This window comes from Strongylocentrotus purpuratus, unplaced genomic scaffold (genome assembly GCF_000002235.5).
Source record: "Strongylocentrotus purpuratus isolate Spur 01 unplaced genomic scaffold, Spur_5.0 spur5_scaffold_9, whole genome shotgun sequence".
NCBI classification, from domain to species: Eukaryota; Metazoa; Echinodermata; class Echinoidea; order Camarodonta; family Strongylocentrotidae; genus Strongylocentrotus; species Strongylocentrotus purpuratus.
The window spans coordinates 17,719,424-17,738,218 of NW_022145615.1; the positions used below are offsets into that span (position 1 = coordinate 17,719,424).

An 18,795-nucleotide genomic window follows, 5' to 3' on the forward strand; every position below is an offset into this window, starting at 1 on the left:
GCCATGATAAAGATGGATGCATGTTCCATTCGATATTACATTCATATATCTCATTTGTACCCTTATTCTGATTAAATCTCATTGTTGCAAAAAAGTTCATCTGACTGATCTGAGCAATGCCGGGCCCGACCAAATAGATTTTTAATGTACAATATGACGCTGTAATCATATCCGTAAATATTATAACATGTTGATTTCTTTTAATTTAATGCTTACAAAAGCTCGAGCTGTCACCGAATTGAAAACTGTCTTTTGTCTGTGATTCCTGATCAAGGATCTGTCTTAAATGTATCACCATGAAAATGCAGTTTAGCTAATTATATCTCAAGGCATATAAAAAAAACCATGTCATATATACCTGTGTGTTTGGTTTGTATTTATTTGGAAAACTTCATTCTCATGGTACATGAATATTTAAGTTGTTCGAAAATTAAGTCTAATACCAATATGAAAAGTCACGTGAAGGATACGTGGAAACAATGAAAATAATTGAATTTGTACGTGACATACATGTATTATTTCAAAGAACGTGAATGAGAAGCCATTGCATAATAACCCGCTGCTTATCATAAAGAGGTAATTATGTATAGTGCAAATATTACTACAATAACATATTCTACGCTTTGGTGCAAATGCCATAGAAAATGTGTGCATTTCGGGCATACCAAACAATCTAGGCTTAATATGTTAAAATTAATACTTTGAATACACCCTTCAATATCTTCATCAATGTTCGTCTTCAATGAACGTATGTTAGATACAACGTCTAAGGCGTCAAAATATGCTTTACCTTTGAGTGTACTTTACCTATAGTGGGAGTCTACGGTATAACAGAAATATGTTACTTTCACTGCTATGATGTCTCTTTCATGATAATCAATAATACTAATAAAACGGTGCTTATAAAGCGCTTTCAACCGAAGTCTCTATAAGCGCTATAACAAAAAATATACAATGACAAACAATGATATATTAAACCAAAAAATACAAATAAACCTTCAAAATACAATACATTTGAACTATACATCGATGTGAACAAAGTAAGTTATTCATCAAAAGCAATTTTGAATAAATGTGTCTATAAAAGACAAGTTTTGATTTGGTTGACAGCCTGACAGTTTGTGACATGCGAAGGGGGTTTGTTCAGCAGAAGCTTTGCAAAAAGAGCGATGACTGTAAAGACGATTTGACAACAAGTAAACACGAAATGTAATGAGGCTTGTATTCCTGGATTATATCTAAACTTGTATTGTGTAGGTCCCAGTTAATAGGTTTTGAATATAAATTAGGGTATGTGAATTAAAATATTTACAAAAGCATATGACTACAAGGCATATGAAGCTGAGCGACAATTTAAAAAAAAATAATCATCGATCATGGAGATACGAGGGGCCCTGATTCGTTTGAAATCGTGAGCAATGCTTTAAGCCGACCCCGACTCTCATTACTTTCATATGGAAATGTGTCTCAAGTGGATGTAATGCCCCCAGCTATCTATCCCGAATGGAATACGTTAATTTAAAAGTGGAATGAATAATCTAACTTCCATCAAATTGTCAGAAAGTCAATTTTAAACGTTGTCATCTCCCTTGGCCCCTTAGCATACTACCATCTTCAGGTTGTCTCTCAATGCATTTTTCCACATGATGTACGTGTACCTAGCTTTCCTTGTATGGGATTTGAATCATTTATCATGTTTGTGAAAGTGAAAGGTCAAGTTCGACCGATAATGATAATAATGAAAAGAGGGAAAGGGGAGAGAAAAAAAACAGTCGGATAACAATTTTAAAAGACGGAGAGAGATAGAGTGAGGGAGATGAATATAGAGAGAGAGGGGGGAGAGGGGAGAGAGAGAGAGAGAGAGAGAGAGAAGGAGAGAGAGAGGAAGAAACGGGAAAGGAGAGAGAGAGAGAGAGGGGGAGGGAGGGAGAGAGAGAGAGAGAGAGAGAGAGAGAGAGAGAAAGAGAGAGAGAGAGAGAGAGAGAGAGAGAGAGAGAGAGAGAGAGTGAGAGAGAGGTGAGGGGGGATGGGAATAATTTTGATTCTCCCGGATGAAAGACGATTAACGGATCATAATTGCCACAGAGTTTAGCCAACTTGGTTTCAGATGGTCACAACATGGCATAATATTCTTTCGGATTAAGATGTTATCGCCCATAACAGCAATATATTCGCCATATTGTGTCCAACGTGAACCGGGTTGGCCAAACTCTCCCAAACTCGCCCAACTCTCCCAACCAATGGGGTCGTGGTCGAGTAGATATGTCACCGGACTGTGGATCACAAGGTCCGCGGATCAAGCCCCACCGCGGCACTAATGTCCTTTGGCAAGACAATGATCTACATTTGCAACTCTCCACCCAGGTGTCAAATGGGCACCGGCAGGATGCGAAAGTTAATGTGGTTGGATCAGCAAGTGGCGCTTATAAAATGGCGACTGACTGGAATGATCTCCGGGGAGTGGAAAATGTGCATATATTGTTTTGTGGGTAAGCCTGAATCCGATGACCGGGGTAATAATATGTGCTGCGCCTACAAACAAAGTATTAGGCGCATTATGAATGTGAGCTATAATTATTAATAATGGTTCTGTCAAGGTCAAGAGATTCGATCAGATGTAAACTATGCCCTGTAAAAAATAAAGCTGTACTAATATAGTCAGGGAGCAAGCATGAATACGAACTCAAGACAAACATAGAAAAGGAAATATTGTATAAATTACAATAAAAATAAAACAAAAATCACTTACAACATCATTCTATCAATGATCAGTGGCATATAGCTACTGGGACATTTGGCACCAGCCCGGCCCCCATTAAATAGCAGCAAAAATATTGAAAATATAAAAATGTCATTAATGATAGACAACATTACCAGCATTACCATGGATATTGTTCCTAACAAAATAAAACCTGGATGAGTTTTTGATATAGACTGAACTGGAGTTACATACAGATTCACTTTTCTGTTTATTTTAATAATCCGTTCATCATAACTAACGAGTGTGCTAAATGCAGATTTCGTCAGTTTTTCGTATACTTTACATTACAGGCACAAAGTTATGGTTGGAGAATTCCTCTCGCAAGACTTCTATTTCTTTAACAATGACAACAAAGAATGATTGCATATATTAATGCATTTGCCTGCTCAATAAGATCAAGGAGATTATCCAAAGGTTTAGAGAAGAAACCTTGTGTAGACTTGACGACGTTGACCGACTATACCCCGCTGCTTTTCCTCCCTTCCTTGGGTCCGAGTAAGCTGCTATTCCTTCAGGAGTTCGTAAAATCCCCTGAACAACCCCGAAGCTAGACGAGGTTGCCACCACATGGCCCCGGTCCTGAAGGGCCGTCACTATGTTCTGTCCCATGGAAGAAAGGATCAAATGAATCAGTGGTAATAGAATTAGGAAGTTTTAAAAGGGGAGTAACAGTTTATGACGTCATTCTGCCTCAGATTTAACAATTGAAAGGTAGTCGAATTTATTAAAAGAACACCCATTATTTCCTTCATCTCTGAAGGCCTTTTTAAATCATCATCTATTATAATACACATCGCCCCAAACGTCACTAAAGAAGTTAGATTTTTCCATGTATTATTTGTACAAATCAATATTAATTTTTCTGTGGTTTAAAAAAAAAGAGATTAAGATTTGTTTTGCAATAATGTTCTCTTTTATTAATTTCTCTACTATTTTCCCTTGGACACTTACCTGAGAGAAACCCCCTTCGATGTAGGCTATGTTTGTTAGAAGATGATTGTGAATACGTGGCTCATCGATGGCTTCGTCCAGGGAGACATTCATTATCAAAGTTCGGAGGATGACCTGCGAGAAAAAAGCGACATTGATTACCCTTGTCTTGTTCTGCATACGATTATTTGCCGCATTTGGGGAGGCATGGGGCATAGCAGTGCTCCGCCTAAAAAGCAAAAGTGGTTCGGGTTATGGGAGTTTCATAACATTTTCTTCCCTAACACAATTAGCCGTGCTTTCACACTAAACTTTATAACATTAAGTAGGATGATCGCTCTCATTTTGCTTGAAAATTAATGTATGGTCTTTGTGCTAAGCGCGTTGCACATCTCGATAGGTTCATGCGATCAGTACTCCGTAACCTACGATCAGTGTTAGACAACTTCATGAATCAGGACTGTATAATTTGGAAATCCATGACGATATGACGATTCCTATCAAACTAACCGCTACATCCAAATTACTTAAAGCTTATCTGTGCTATTTTATAGATGGGATTAGACCGCCTTGTAAGGTAACTGGACAGGTTGTTATCTCATTAACTCAGCTCGCAATTAACATAAGAAAAAGAGGATCATGAGGGACCAATGGTCACCGATTAGGCATTGTTGTCTATATAGAGGGAGCAAATAGCTACAAGTAGGACAATGTGGCTTAAAGCTCAGCAGAAGAATATGCAAGCTGCCCGGCCGTGTTTAACTTTTCTGTTATCATGGAAACTGTAATGTTTAAAATAATAGGTTTAAATTTTCTTCTTCCAGTTAATATAACGCGCGAGGATCTTACCCATGCGACGGAGGTAGGAATACGGAAACCTCCCGACGCGCCGATGACCATCTTTACATCCCCTTCGGTACCGATGACGATGGTTGGTCCCATGGTCGATAGAGGGCGTTTGCCAGGTGATAGCTGGTTAGCTGGCAGGGTCCAGGTTTGATACTTGGTGTCGAAGTAGAAGTTTCGTAGATGATTGTTGAGAATGATACCAGTCGACATGGATGCATCTTTGCATCCGAAACTGAAAGAAGACCCGCAAACCATACATTATTTTTCAAGCATAATGAGAGCGATCATCATACTTAATGTAATAAAGTTCAGTGTGAAAGCACGGCTAAATATGTTCAGGAAAAACAATGTTATAAAACTCCCAAAGCCCGAACCACTTTTGATTTGTAGGCGGAGCTTAGCCCAAAATGACCGTCTCGCAAGAGCAATGTTTTATCAGGACAAAAAATATATACATGAGTTTCATCAGTCTTCCCCTTAAATGGAGGCGACTATCAGAACCAAATGTAGTATACGTGGAACACCAGTATGTTATCTTGTGGAGAAAAATCTTTTGGTCAAGACGGAGTCTGAAATTTTTTTATTCGATTACTTCATAATACATTAACTTGTTGTGTTTGTTTGTTCTATACTTACTAATAACCAATCGATGTCGTCACAGCTACCGCGTCACCATTCGACGCTAGAACACTGATGTGACTCGTATCACCCACATCCGGGTCTGTACCAATGCTATTACCCGCCTGCACAGTTACATCCTGGTCAATGACGTAATCATGTGATGATGTAGAGTACACGTTAGGGAGTGCTTCTGTGATCAATTCTCGGACGTATCTACTGAACTCAGGTGAGCGTAGATCCTGCAGAGTCTAAAAGATATCCACACAACTTACTTTCTTTTTAATAATGCAGATTTTAAATTTTAAAGTTTAAAGAAGTTCTTCAATGATAAAGCGATTTTGACTGTAATGAAACTGTTTATTTCGGTACAATGAGGGCATGACAATTTCAAATATCTACACCAATACAATTTGTCCTATATTCAAAATATTCTTTTCCACATTTCTTTTCCTTCATGATAGAAAGAAGTCTTAGAGATCAATATGTCAGGTTTATTACCCTTTATGTTTTGTGGACAAGTCTTAAGATACAGAATTTGATAGTTTAGTCTTGAAAGACGACGCTATTGTTAGTGGAAGATCCTACAATCAGTGATCCCAAACTTTCTAAATTCAAACTTTCTTACTCTATATCAAATTTATCTCCATCTTTCTCAGACACGTTCATCATGCTTTCGTTTGTATCCAATGTTAAAAGATAATTATTATTATGTGGTGTTCTTTAAACAAATATAAAAGAACTATACCATGTGAAGCGTGTCCTACCTTTTCAACCTCTTCAGACCTCGTATCACCCAGCTTTGTCCTGAGACCAAAGGCTACTTTACATACTTCAATAAACTTATGATACAAGAGGATCCTCTGATCCGATGTCATATCATCCGAGGTAGGCAGACCGAAACCTGAAACCAAACAAAGCAAATGCATTATTATTTCAACGACATGCCATTAGCGGTTCTTGAAAGGGGCTTTGGGGAGGGGGGAAGGGAGCTCAAATTCTCGCCCACAACCCCACGCCCAAACACAAACAAAAAACTTCTAGGAAGTGTTTTACAAAGACTAAGATCGACTTTGAGTTGGACTTAACTACGGCAGGCCATTCATACCGCTGTTTGCTCTCACCATTGGTGTCTCAATTATGATCTTAATATAATATTTTTTCCTTCAATAATGAACTATAAATAAAAAATAAAAAAATGATTTGTACGGGTACTAGTGGCATAAATGGCCTGCCATAGTAAAGTCCAACTTAAAGTCGATCTTAGTCTTTGTGAAACACTCCCCTGTTCTCTCTCTCTAAATTTCCTTGATTAGGAATGCACTTAAAGGTACTATGTCCCATATGCAGGCCAAGCAAATAAAAGGTTAAATTCCAACGGCATTTGAAAGAAAATACTAATTTTGATCTTCCCTCAAAATGAAAGGGCTTGAATATATCTTTTAGTTGGAAAATAAAGACCATTTGTTGTCGAATCGACTTTAGTGACTGCAAGCACTAAAGCAATAGTCTGATTTTCAGACCATTGTACCGAATGGTATACGTGTTGTGCTGCGCAAAGATTCAATCAGTTTAATTTTTACCATTAAAAGAATTGAATTATTGATGTAGACAAATGCTCATGTACCCTTTACAGCTCATTTTATGTATGTTATTACCAAAACAAAAAAAAAGTCAGCCAGTCACTCAATAGTGTCTGACAGTGAAGTCCAGAAAGTAAAAGGGTTTCCCTGTATAATTTGAATATTAGGACAGATAGGACATACGAGAGATATTCATAATTCCTGCAAAGTTCTACAGAATATGATGCTGGCTGAAAAAGGGATACTACCTTCAAAGAGTGCCAATTAAGCTTAAAGAACTCCATAGGTATATTTAGACAATAGGAAACAAGAATGAAATAGCAAGGCATCTAGAGCTTGCTAAGAGAAGGGCCGAAACCTTGAATGATTTCAACGTTGCAAGTAGGCTAGCTATAGCTAGGGGGACATCTTTCGCCGACCCTGGCCGGTGTGTCATGTTTGTTCGAGCCGGACATGTACAAGGCCATTAAAAAATATACATGTTTAGCGTCCCCGCCCGCTTTCTTTTTGGGGGCCGCCTCCTATTTTTTTTTTGTTGTTGTTGAAATTTTTGATTTAAAAAAAAAAAAAAAAGAAAATCAACATGAAAAACACTGCTAAAAGGGATCTATATCTGATTAAAAAAATTTTTTTTTAAAAATGTCGGCCGCCATCTTGAAAAATAACCCGAATGTCGGGGAAAATGTACCGAGCGGCCATTTTGAGCGGCCATTTTGAAAAAAAGAAGAAGAAAAGGGCCTCCTCCTTCCTATTTTTCGAAAAAACAGGACGCTAAACATGTTTTTTTTTTATTTGGCCCAACAAGGTTAATATCATAGCTTAATGAAATGGGGGAGGGGGTTGATAGGGAGATTGAGCACCGACATTAGGACGTTTCAACAGTAGCATCAGATCTCGATTGAAAACAGCATTGCTTGGGCTTATCAGTATTAGAAGCTATATCCATCGCATCACTCTGTGAATTCTAATGTTATCTACTATGGTTATATTTATTATGTAATAATATCAATGAGCACAGTACTTTGGAATTGCTAATCAAGTTCCATTATGAACGTTACCTTCCAGTGCCCTCAGCATAAACTGGAAATAGGGGCCGCTAGATGTGAGCTCGGAGCTGTAGATCGTGTAGTCTGGAGACTGAACATCTTGTAGGGTTTCTACCCCTTTCCAGATGGCGGCGTAGTCAGCAAGATCGCCCATGGTCACATTACCACCTGGATAGAGAAATAAGAGAGGAGGACCATTAATCCCATTCTGCTCTGTGATAATTAATAAATGAGCCTTCACCAATACATCTTTCCCTCAACTTCATTAATAATGTTTATATCATGGGGAATGGGCATAAAGCGCCTTTTATTGATACGAACTGACCATAAAGGTACCCGTTCTGTTAAATGAAGAAAAACCTAGACTTCCGACAATGTCCTAGTCCGAACATGCTTTCAAAAATTACATTATTAGGCAAGAATTGCCGCGCGCGGCATTGATTTGGTTATGAGGTCATGCTACAAAACATTTAGAGGTGTACCAGTCGAGTGAAAAATACTTTAATCTCGCAGTAAAAAAATATGATTTACAAACCTGCAAAATTAAAAAAGAAGAAAATCGAAAAGAAATAAATCGAATCAAATCAAATCAATGTTTAATAGATAATGAATCTTGGTTCATCAAAAATTGTCTATGATAATGATGAGTCTTAAATGATAGAGAAAACAAAACATCTTCGCTTTTAATACTTACCGCCATCCTGTATGTCTTGGACGAGCTTAGAACCAGTCGGCCCTTGATAGAATTCATCCACCCCGTTTTCAGCAATCGCTTGAAGAGTGTCGGCTAGCTTTGGATTAGTGATGACGTCACCCTCGATAGCCACACGGTCCTCCTCCGTGTTGTAATATAATTCTCTGTGAAATAAATAGAATAAAAAGAGAAGGGAAGAATGTGTTGTTAGGTAATGAAACGACGTCATACTTGTCCTAGGTATCAGCAATTAATGCATGGAATTTGCATTCTGACTATTGAAATACAATTATACATAACAGGTGAATGAAATAATTTGTAGCACGGCACTTGACAAAGATATGGTATATTTAATATACCCCATCATGTGGGTGTTCATCCCCTTGGTCTTTGATACTCCGAGAGCACGCTAAAGATGAGCTCTTATTGTAAATCCATTCCTTCATATGCCAAATTAAATCGAAACGAGAATTGAACTGGACTATATTGAATTGAACTGAATTGAGCTGAATCGATATGAACAAACATAATATGAGGGTATTCATCCCGTTGGTTGTCAAAACTCCGTGGAGCTTTATGAAGATGAGCTCCTACTGTAAATCAATTCTTTCATATGCTTAAATGAATCCAACTGGAATGAATCGAATTTAATTGAACCAAGTTGAACTGAATTGAAATGAACAAACTTAATATTTAATTGAAATGAAATGAAATAAACTGGACTGAATCCAACTGAATAGAATTTAATTGAACCGAGTTGAACTGAATTGAAATGAACAAACCTGATATGAGGGTATTCATCACATTGGTCGTCAATACTCCGTAGAGCGTTATGAAGATGAGCTCCTACTGTAAAACAATTTTTTATTTTTTTTATTTTATTTATTTATTTATTCATGATTTCTTTCAATAGGGTAGTTTCTTTCTTTCATATGTTTAAATAAATTGAATTGAACTGAATCGAATTCAATTGAACCGAGTTGAACTGAATCGATATCAACAAACCTGATATGAGGGTAGTCATCCCATTGGTCGTCGATACTCCGTAGAGCATTATGAAGATGAGCTCCTACTGTAAATCAATTTTTTTATTTTTTTTATTTATTTATTTATTCATGATTTCTTTCAATAGGGTAGTTTCTTTCTTTCATATGTTTAAATAAATTGAATTGAACTGAATCGAATTCAATTGAACCGAGTTGAACTGAATCGATATCAACAAACCTGATATGAGGGTAGTCATCCCATTGGTCGTCGATACTCCGTAGAGCATTATGAAGATGAGCTCCTACTGTAAACCCATTCCTTGATATACTGATGACAGGTTGGAAGAGCTCAGACCAAGGTAGCTTACCGTATCTCTGATGAGCCTCCCACATACCCCTCACTTCACCCGGGATAGCAACACTCTCCATCCCTACGGGCAATACAAAAATGAAGGTACATTAAAGGGGCTGTAGTATGCCAAATACTGGTTAACGCCATCTACGACTTCTTTTGGACAACTGCACGTAAACGAATGGGCTTGATTAACTGGTTCAGCGCGCTAGCGTTCGCGAAACAGACCGAAGTTCTTCTCTTTTTATTTTTTTAAATTTTAATTTAATTGAACTGAAATTGAACTTTCCGTTGTGCATGATAGAAAACAATATACTTTGCGCCAAACAAAAATCCGGTTTTAAGCGAAAGCATTCGACTATAACATCTTTATTGAAAGTCACTGATTACTGGCTGAAAACAATGGAAGACGGCCTTTATACTTGAGCTGTGTTTATTTGACCTGAAAAGGGCTTTCGACACTGTGGACGTTTATGTACTTGTAACTAAACTACCCAGAGTTGGTATTTCTTAATATCTTTTACCGTTGTTTGAGAGTTATTTATGTAACCGACGGATGTGTACCTGTATTAATTTTGCTACATCAAGAATTGTAAATATATATTATGGAATTCCTCAAGGCTAAACACTTGGCCCAATATCGTTTACTTAATGTATCTATTTCAACAATCATGTGAGAGGAGTTTAAAAAAAAACAGTAAATTGCATCAATATGCAGATGACACCGTAGTGTTTTTTTTATGATAAAAGAGTTAATTATATTGAAGGATTACCAATTTTAATCTACGTAAAATTTACAATCTCGTAATAAACTTAGCATTAATGTTGACAAACCATTTGTATGCTATTTTGGACTGGTGCTAATTCAATAGTCAGAATTTGAATTGCATACATTGAACGGAGTGTAACTGGTTAACGCCATCTACGTCTTCTTTTGGACAACTGCACCTGAACAAATGGACTTGATTAACGGTAGTCAGCTACTTAGTCTCTACATGGTCAGCGCTCGCGAAACAGACCGAAGTTCTCCTCATGCTTCGGTTTCGCGTATGTTGCAGCAGGAAGCTGTAATGAATGGAGATCCCGTCCAAGAGGCCCCTTTGAAGCCATCCGTGGCACCGCGCGTCTTTTGTTTCCCCTGCCGTAATCCCCTTAATCCCTCTCCGAGACCATACAGCTCCCTAGTGGCTCTTAGTCCTCCCGTTCCACCCACAGCCCAGCCCAGCGAGCACGGCGGCTTTTGCTTTGCCGGCCCGTACTCTGGGTGAATAGTAGTGATAACTTGACAACTTCTAGCCCTAAATCAATAAATGCGCAAACATATAACACAATTTCATTTAGTTCTTTAGGAAGATAAACCTTTGGACTACCTTCCTAGCTATGTACAAATTTCGGAAATTTTCGGAAAATGTCAATAATTAGATGAGAAAATCATGATGATGAAAACCTTTCATTCGCTGTAACTCATGATTTCCTTGGTCGATTTCGCTGGTTGAAATGGCCATATCTTCAGTAGAGCTATCCGAGAACGGAAAACGCATTTGATGACTAATAGAAAGTTGCATTAGTGATATGCTGTGAATTCTGCATTTTATATGTTATAGCTAAATACATCTTCACTGAACATGACTTAATTTTTCGGTGCCTCGCATGGCTTCAAAGCTCGATGCTTGCATATATTTGCAAAAGAGTGAATAGAGAACTTAGGGAAGCAGATGGCGTTGCGTAACATTTCGTACTATTTGGAATGCCAGAGAGGAACTGTGCATTGATATGGACAGCTGTTGATGGAAATGATGGCGGGAGAAGGTTACATTTCTCTTTGTTAAGCCAGGTTAATCTTGAATATTTTACCCTCGGAAAATTCTTTCGAGACGGTATCTCCATTCATTACAGCTTCCTGGTTGCAGGCACGCACGTGATTGCTGCGGTTGCGTCGTCCATAATAATCCGTTTTAACATTTATTCCTTTTTCTTGATATCAAGAACTTCTATTGCTTTTCAACAGAAAATCATTTCTTGATATCAAGAAATCGAATTCTCGATATCAAGAATTGAATTCTTGATATCAAGAAATAGGAATAAATGTTAAAACGGCTTGCCATACGTCCTGAGTCGTTATACCTGATTGGCCGCGAGGCCACGGGAAAGACACGTAGTCTCGTCCGGATACACTCCAGTTCATAAATACTATTTACGCATGATCATTCGTTCCCAAATTGTAAAAAAATCGAGACGAATACTGGTATCTTGCTCTTGAAAATTATGTAATCAGTCATTTAAGCACCGACAGTACATTTATCTGATACACAAGTGGAAGTATTCTTCTCAAGAGGCAAACAAAAGGTATACATGAAGCACCTCCATCACCCACTTCGGCAGTGATTATGCTTAAATGCAAGAGTGGGACGTATCCAACGTTTAAAAGATCTGTGGATATTTTGGGGGTACCGAAGCTATTTACGAACTGGCTTATTGTTGCTAGGTAGGACACACATTATGACTTGTCCTGCTTAACAACACATAATGTATGCAATTCGCGTTTTGACTTTTGAAATGCAATTATTCGTAACAGGTGGATGAAATAATTTGTGTCATGGCACTTAACGAAGATTTGTTCTTTACATATTACATTACGAAAATGGCCTGTTACTTACAGGGCCTATCTCACTGAGCGGCGAATACTTGCGAACGTAGCGAATTTGGGGTTCCGCCAGAGTTTGTAAAATGTTGTAAAAGGTTGCAAGAAAGATCGCAAACAGTTTTCTTTGTTGTAAACAGTTTTTCTTGTCGCAAAGAAATTTTGAACATGTTCAAAATTTCTTTGCGAATTTATTTTTCCGCAAACAGTTGCAGGCGTTTGCAAAACAGTCGTTAGCGTTTGCAAAACAGTCGGAAGCCTTTGCAAACGGTTGTTAAACGGTTTTGCTCTTTGTTTTCGTCAGTTCTCTGTGTTTCGCCAAAGCTAGCGACCACGTTACCATATGGTTCCTTTATAAAATCGACCCATTGAGTACCAGTAGTTAGCAAAAGGTCTGAAACGTTCACAAATAGTGGCAAAGGATTGGCAAATAATTGCTAATCTTCGCAAAAGTTGTCGCTAACATTTGTTTACAGTCGTTAATAGTCGCCAACTGCCTTTCGCAAACACTTTCGGAGACATTCGCTCAAATGTTGCTAATTGTCGCTAAACGTCACTTAATGTCGCTGATTTTCGCCAACATTCGTCAGAAAAGTTGGCGAATCCAAATTCGCAACGTTCGCAAGCATTCGCTGCTCAGTGAGATAGGCCCTTATATAGCCCCATTAGGAAGCATTGCAATATTTGTGTGTATACTAATCGTATGTTTCGGCATGTTTACCTGTCGATTATAGATCAGTGCATATATTGTATTGTATAAGCCTTTGGCTTTGAACTGATGGCAAACATGTCCTTACACGTTGCGAGGTTTCTCGACATATAGCAGCAAGTCATATATTCAGACTGGATTCCGAGTGTTGTAGTTCATTCATTTATAACCGATTCATTTCATATTAGGATATGGGAAATGGAAGAAATAAAAAGAATCTTATATACATATCTGCTCCAAAACTAATTTCCGTTGTCAACGTGGCTAATGTCTCAATGCATGTGACACTTTATATTTGCTTACCGTATTTAGCACCGTCAGGACCTTGGTCATTAAACATCTCTGGATAGGTAGCAGCATGTGCTGTCTCCTGAGCATCCAGAAACTCTACCATGCCGCTAGCTCGGGTGTAGATCACCATGAAGAACCCGCCACTAATCCCGGAACTCTGACCATTGACCACACCTACACATAACATACTGGTAATGGCACTGTCTACAGCAGAACCACCCCTCTCAAGAATATCTCTGGGGGAGGGGGGGGGGGGGGGTAGGGGGAGAACAAATGGAAGAGTGAAAGGAAGGAACATTGGAAGAAAATAGAGAGAGAGAGAGAGAGAGAACGAATGGAAACGTGAAATGAGGTTACATTGGGAGAAAACATAGAGAGGAAGAGAGAGAGAGAGAGGGAGAGAGAGAGAGAGAAAGAGAGAGAAGGAGACCGAATGGAAACGTGAAAGGAAGGTACATTGGGAGAAAACATAGAGAGGGAGAGAGAAGAAGAATAGAGAGAGGGGGAGAGAGAGAGAGTGAGAGAGAGAGAGAGAGAGAGACCGAATGGAAACGTGAAAGGAAGTGACATTGGTTGGAAGAAGGAGAATAATAATAATAATAATAATAATAATATGTAGCTTTTATATTGCGCTTAATACAAATGTCTCTTAGCGCTTTACAAATATAATATTAGAGAGAGAGAGAGAAAGCGCACAAAGAGAGAAATGAAGGAAAGGAAAAGAACATTATTTAAAAACGACATGTAGGAGAATGAACATTAGATAAGGTGAATAGAAACGTTCCTTGAGAATCAAAAGAAAAACAGAACAAAACAAGAAACCGTGAAATCGATGAAAAAAAAAAATGATGGAAGTATAGAACCTAAAATGATTTATGAAAGTAATTACAATTTCGGAGATTTGATCGACTGATCGTCGCACAGTGGGCCAGGGAGGAACCAAAGTGCGCCAAAACTCATGTTTGGGGATTTATTTTTTATAAATCCAGAGGAAATGTTTGGATTTCCAGGGATTTTCGCTTAAAACTTATTACCAACATTTTCTCGGATGTCTAAGCTTTAAGTTGATACCAGATTCGGCTGCCCGATATTGCCCGTTATTATGTAAGAGCCGTTTTCCTAGCAATATTGCCCCGAAAAAATGTGTTTATTTTGGTCCGCGGTGTCAGAACAAGTGTCACACGCCCCCTCGCACCGTGGTTTATGACCACGAATCCTTCATGATTCAGCCGCGGACCAAAAAAAACCCCACATTTTGGGGGGCAATGTGGCAAGGGAAATAGGCTCTAACATAACAACGGGCAAGATCGGGCAGCCAAATTTCGTACTTGAAGCTTAGACATCAGAAAAAATGGTGGTATTAAAATTTAAGCGGTACACCGCGGAGATCTAAACATTTCTTCCGGATTTATAAAAAAACATGGATAATTAGTCTATTTTTCAGTGAATTACCCTATAATATATCATGAAGATTGTGTTTCTATTAATTTTAGCCCATTCATTCAACGAAATGAACTATCAGGAATATGTGAGGGCAATTTCATATCAATAACTTAAAAACTTCATGTTGAATTGAAAGATTTATAAAATAAGTCACTTTTGCACTAAAACTGTGAATATGTAGGATTTTGCTGTTTGAAGTAGTAAATTTATACCCTTATTGTGCATACCGGATATTTCACTGAGGTATTCCTCTATGTATTACCTCTCAACTGGGCAAGAAAAAAATTGAAAAAAAATCAATCACCCAAACTTAATTTTGGCGCACTTTGGTTCCTCCCTGGCCCACTGTGCGTCGGTGCTTGATGCCAATATTCGAAGTTTATTCTTCCATGCAGGTGTGTTCATTTTGAATTGGGGGGGGGGGGGGTGGAAATAAAAAGAAAATAAGAGTACTTTGCATTTTGCAGTATAAGAACTTTGCATTCTAGCTTCAGTGAATTTGATTAGATCGATCGCCAAACTTACCTTCCCATTTCTGAACATAATTGCACATCGGTCGCCACCGCACCACTTTGGTGAAACTCTAGCGTTCCTCCTGTTATTTAAAAAAAAAAAAAAAAATTGACGGTGAAATCATTATTTTGGAAAATATGTATTGAACGTGATCGACAGACTTACAATCATAATACTGAAGAAGAAAAAACTATAAACGGCAATAGTGGTACAATAATCACATCATGAAGGGGTTGTATGAAATACATTACACAGATCATCAAATGCATGGCTACGAATTTTATTTCAAATTCAACAGACACCCTCCCTTTTCTTATAATGATCTTTTTGCGCTTTATTTTGTGTATTATATTACGAACGAATGAAATTTTTTGAATGCATTTTATTTCAAGTAATGCAGGCACATCTCGCCAATACTCAATATTTGTGAATCTCTAGTTTTAATCTACTTGGGCGCTAATCGTCACAAAGACGTGAACGTTTGAACTGATGGCTAGAGAAAAGGAAAACTTTATTTCTAGTATTAAGCATAGAAATAAGATAGTGGATCTGCTTATATAACTTAGACTTTATTAATTAAACATCACGGGTGATATCTGGCCGGTGTCTAGTATTATAAACAATACCCCCCCCCCCCCCTCCACATAATGTTAATGTCAACACGTCATAAACGATACGGGCAAATGATTGTGTTCTATTTCAGATTTAACACATTATTAGTTATTAAAGACAGCATATCAGGAGTAGATGAAATCTTATTATGCAAGTATTGGTTTAAAGGCCGTGTAGTTAAGCAAATAATGGTTCATGCCATTTACGTCTCCTTTTATGACAACTGCACGTACACGAATGGATTTGATTAACGGTAGTCAGCGACTTAATCTCTACATAGTCAGCGTTGGCGAAACAGACCGAAGTTCTCCTCATGCTTCGGTTTCGCGTATGTTGCACCCACATGATTGCTGCGGTCGCGTCGTCTGTAGTCGTATTCAGGCGCGGATTCATGGGGGAGGGGGGGGGGGGGGGGGAAGGCCCGCCCCACTGGCAACAACAAAAACAGGTTTAAAAAAGAAGAAGATGGTAACGTTAATTTTACCATTTTTAGACAAAAAATGAAAATGGGGCCCTCCCTTGCAAAAAAAAAGTATTTTGAGGTTGTTGTTTGTTTTGGTCAAGGGGTGGGGATGGGTGTTGAAAAAAGAGTGCTTACCCCCCCCCCCCCCAATATATGGCAGGTTTTCTGCGACACTTTTCCCAGCGGTTTCACGTAAACAACGTGTTTATTCAACAGAGAAGCAATTAGGTCAACACAAAACGAAGTCATGAGATAATTGCACTGCTCCTCACCGCCTGACTATTTTCAATACAACACCCAAACTAGTATCAAGACCCAGAGTCCAAAACCAAAGTCGGCTTAATCGTGCAAAACAGACGTACCATGGCCAGTCATGGATAAAAGTATATTGACTTTATTGAGTCCATATAGTTCAGATAAAGTTCAAACTGTAAGCATGCGTGACCACATGTTTGTTTACAGACAAGTTCAAGTTCATTTTATTTCCATTTCTCGTATAAAAATACATTTAAAAATACATTATACATATAAGCAAATATATAAATATAAATAATACAAAGAATATGGAGGAGCCAGCAGAGGCCATTGGCCTTTCAAAGGCTGGGCTCCAGTGTCCTCAGATAATAATACAAAGTACAGAGAAAAAAAAAAAAACAAAACAATGGGTAGTAAGTAAATAAACAAATAAGTACAGGCTAATTGAATTAAACATACGATAGGAATTCCTTCATTAAATAGTTCTTGTATTTACGTTTAAATGAGGCAACAGATGGGCACATTTTTATATGGGTAGGTATTGCATTCCAACTAATTACTCCGGAATATTTAACTGATCTACGTGAAGTATGGTATTTTAACAATGGAATATATAAATCATTAGCATGTCTTGTGTAATGAGGATGAACATCCTTTGTTATTTTGAACATATTATCGAAAATAGAAGGTAACATATTCTTATTGTACATATACATAAATGATCGAACTTGCAATTCATGTATTTGAAATATGGTAAGTACATTTAACCCCTAAACGAGGCTTCTGAAGCCAAAATACACTCTAAATGAGGATTTCGCGTGTGTTTTTCTCAAGAAATCACCTTAACGGATATTTCAATTAACAAAAAGTACACAATGTTCAATGAACAGTCATTATTCTACTATGCAAAACAAAATATAAGGGACCAGCTATAGACGTGAGACTTCTTGGCCGGTAACGTGGGCATCCATCTTGATCTGAAGACCTAAAGACCGGCAAGCGCAGGCGGCGGCCGGTAGTCTCGCCAATGGGAATTATTATTCCCTTTTCCCTCCCCAGTCTAGCCCTGAGGGCTTGAAAAAATACCCCTAAATGCGTATACCGGCGCGTACAGCAGGATTTTGAACCATTTTGAAAAAGTACCCTTTTCTTGAGAATGGCCCGAAATGGACGTTTTTGAACACCTTAATTCGGCACTGCACGGGCCGCGCCCAATCTATAACAAAATACCCCCTATTCGCGTTTTATTATTCACGGATTTGACTGAGACCCCCGGAATCACAGTTTGTACAAAGTCTTCGGTAGGTTGACTGTTAGGCTATATCAACTGAAAAAGATTGTATTCTTCGGCAAATAAAAAAAGGCTATCGAAAATAAGTTAGCCAATATCTCGAGTGGTCTCCAGAACAAATGAACAACCTCGAATTTTATTTCTCTACTGCTAAATAGCCAACACACCATTAAATAATGGTATATCAGTTTCACAAAAAGTGTACAGTTAATAAACTCACCAGTGACAGATAGCGAACATCCTAGTATGAGAAGGGTGACGAAGTGAGACAAATGCCAAGCCATTTTAGATCCCGATTATCATACCCTCACAGAGGACAACCAAACTTGTGCGAAATATGAGAACCGAACACTGCAGTCAACTTCGGCAATGATAAATGGAACCGAATGCATGATGAAAGAAGCTCAGAATACTGTAAACAGACCAGTGACCTTCGTAGTAGGTCCATAAACAGACATCGTAGCGGATCCGATTAGAGGGAAGGGGGGGGGGGGTATGGGGGAGGGAAGGGTAACGACAACCTGCCCTCTCATTTTTTGGTGTGGATATGTTCATGTTAACAGCCGAGAGGTAGTCGTAATGATGAAATTTTTTCAGAACAGTTTGATACATTTTTCTTCTGTTGCCAGCAGACCGAGCAGCCCCCCCCCCCCCCCATTTCTGAAACCTAGATTCGGGTAGCCTTTATGATAGGTGTTACTGATCAACATGGAAAAACGATATGAGCTACAAATATTAAAAGCATGAAACAGTAGGCT

General features: G+C 38.3%; 1 protein-coding gene across 1 annotated transcript; it reads right to left on the bottom strand.

The window, feature by feature from the left end:
• Nucleotides 1–1,971: 1,971 nt before the first annotated feature.
• On the bottom strand, nucleotides 1,972–18,518 carry LOC583278 (glutathione hydrolase 1 proenzyme). The gene is made up of 11 exons (XM_783196.5): nucleotides 18,258–18,518; nucleotides 15,429–15,498; nucleotides 13,473–13,696; nucleotides 9,706–9,898; nucleotides 8,482–8,645; nucleotides 7,800–7,955; nucleotides 5,926–6,062; nucleotides 5,177–5,409; nucleotides 4,541–4,772; nucleotides 3,713–3,826; nucleotides 1,972–3,361 (listed from the first exon to the last, which is right to left on the bottom strand). Exons 1-11 carry the CDS (start codon nucleotides 18,319–18,321, stop codon nucleotides 3,131–3,133), a joined length of 1,818 nt encoding a protein of 605 aa, XP_788289.4. The 5' UTR covers nucleotides 18,322–18,518; the 3' UTR covers nucleotides 1,972–3,130.
• Nucleotides 18,519–18,795: the final 277 nt, after the last annotated feature.

What these genes read in the sequence shown, in the direction of transcription:
- LOC583278 (XM_783196.5), bottom strand. Translation starts at nt 18,321, where the DNA reads ATGGCTTGGCATTTGTCTCACTTCGTCACCCTTCTCATACTAGGATGT. An exon ending in CCAAGACATACAGGATGGCG is followed by an intron (nt 7,956 to 8,481) that starts GTAAGTATTAAA and finishes TTCTCTATCCAG; the next exon opens with GTGGTAATGTGACCATGGGC. An exon ending in GGTCTGAAGAGGTTGAAAAG is followed by an intron (nt 5,410 to 5,925) that starts GTAGGACACGCT and finishes GATATCTTTTAG; the next exon opens with ACTCTGCAGGATCTACGCTC.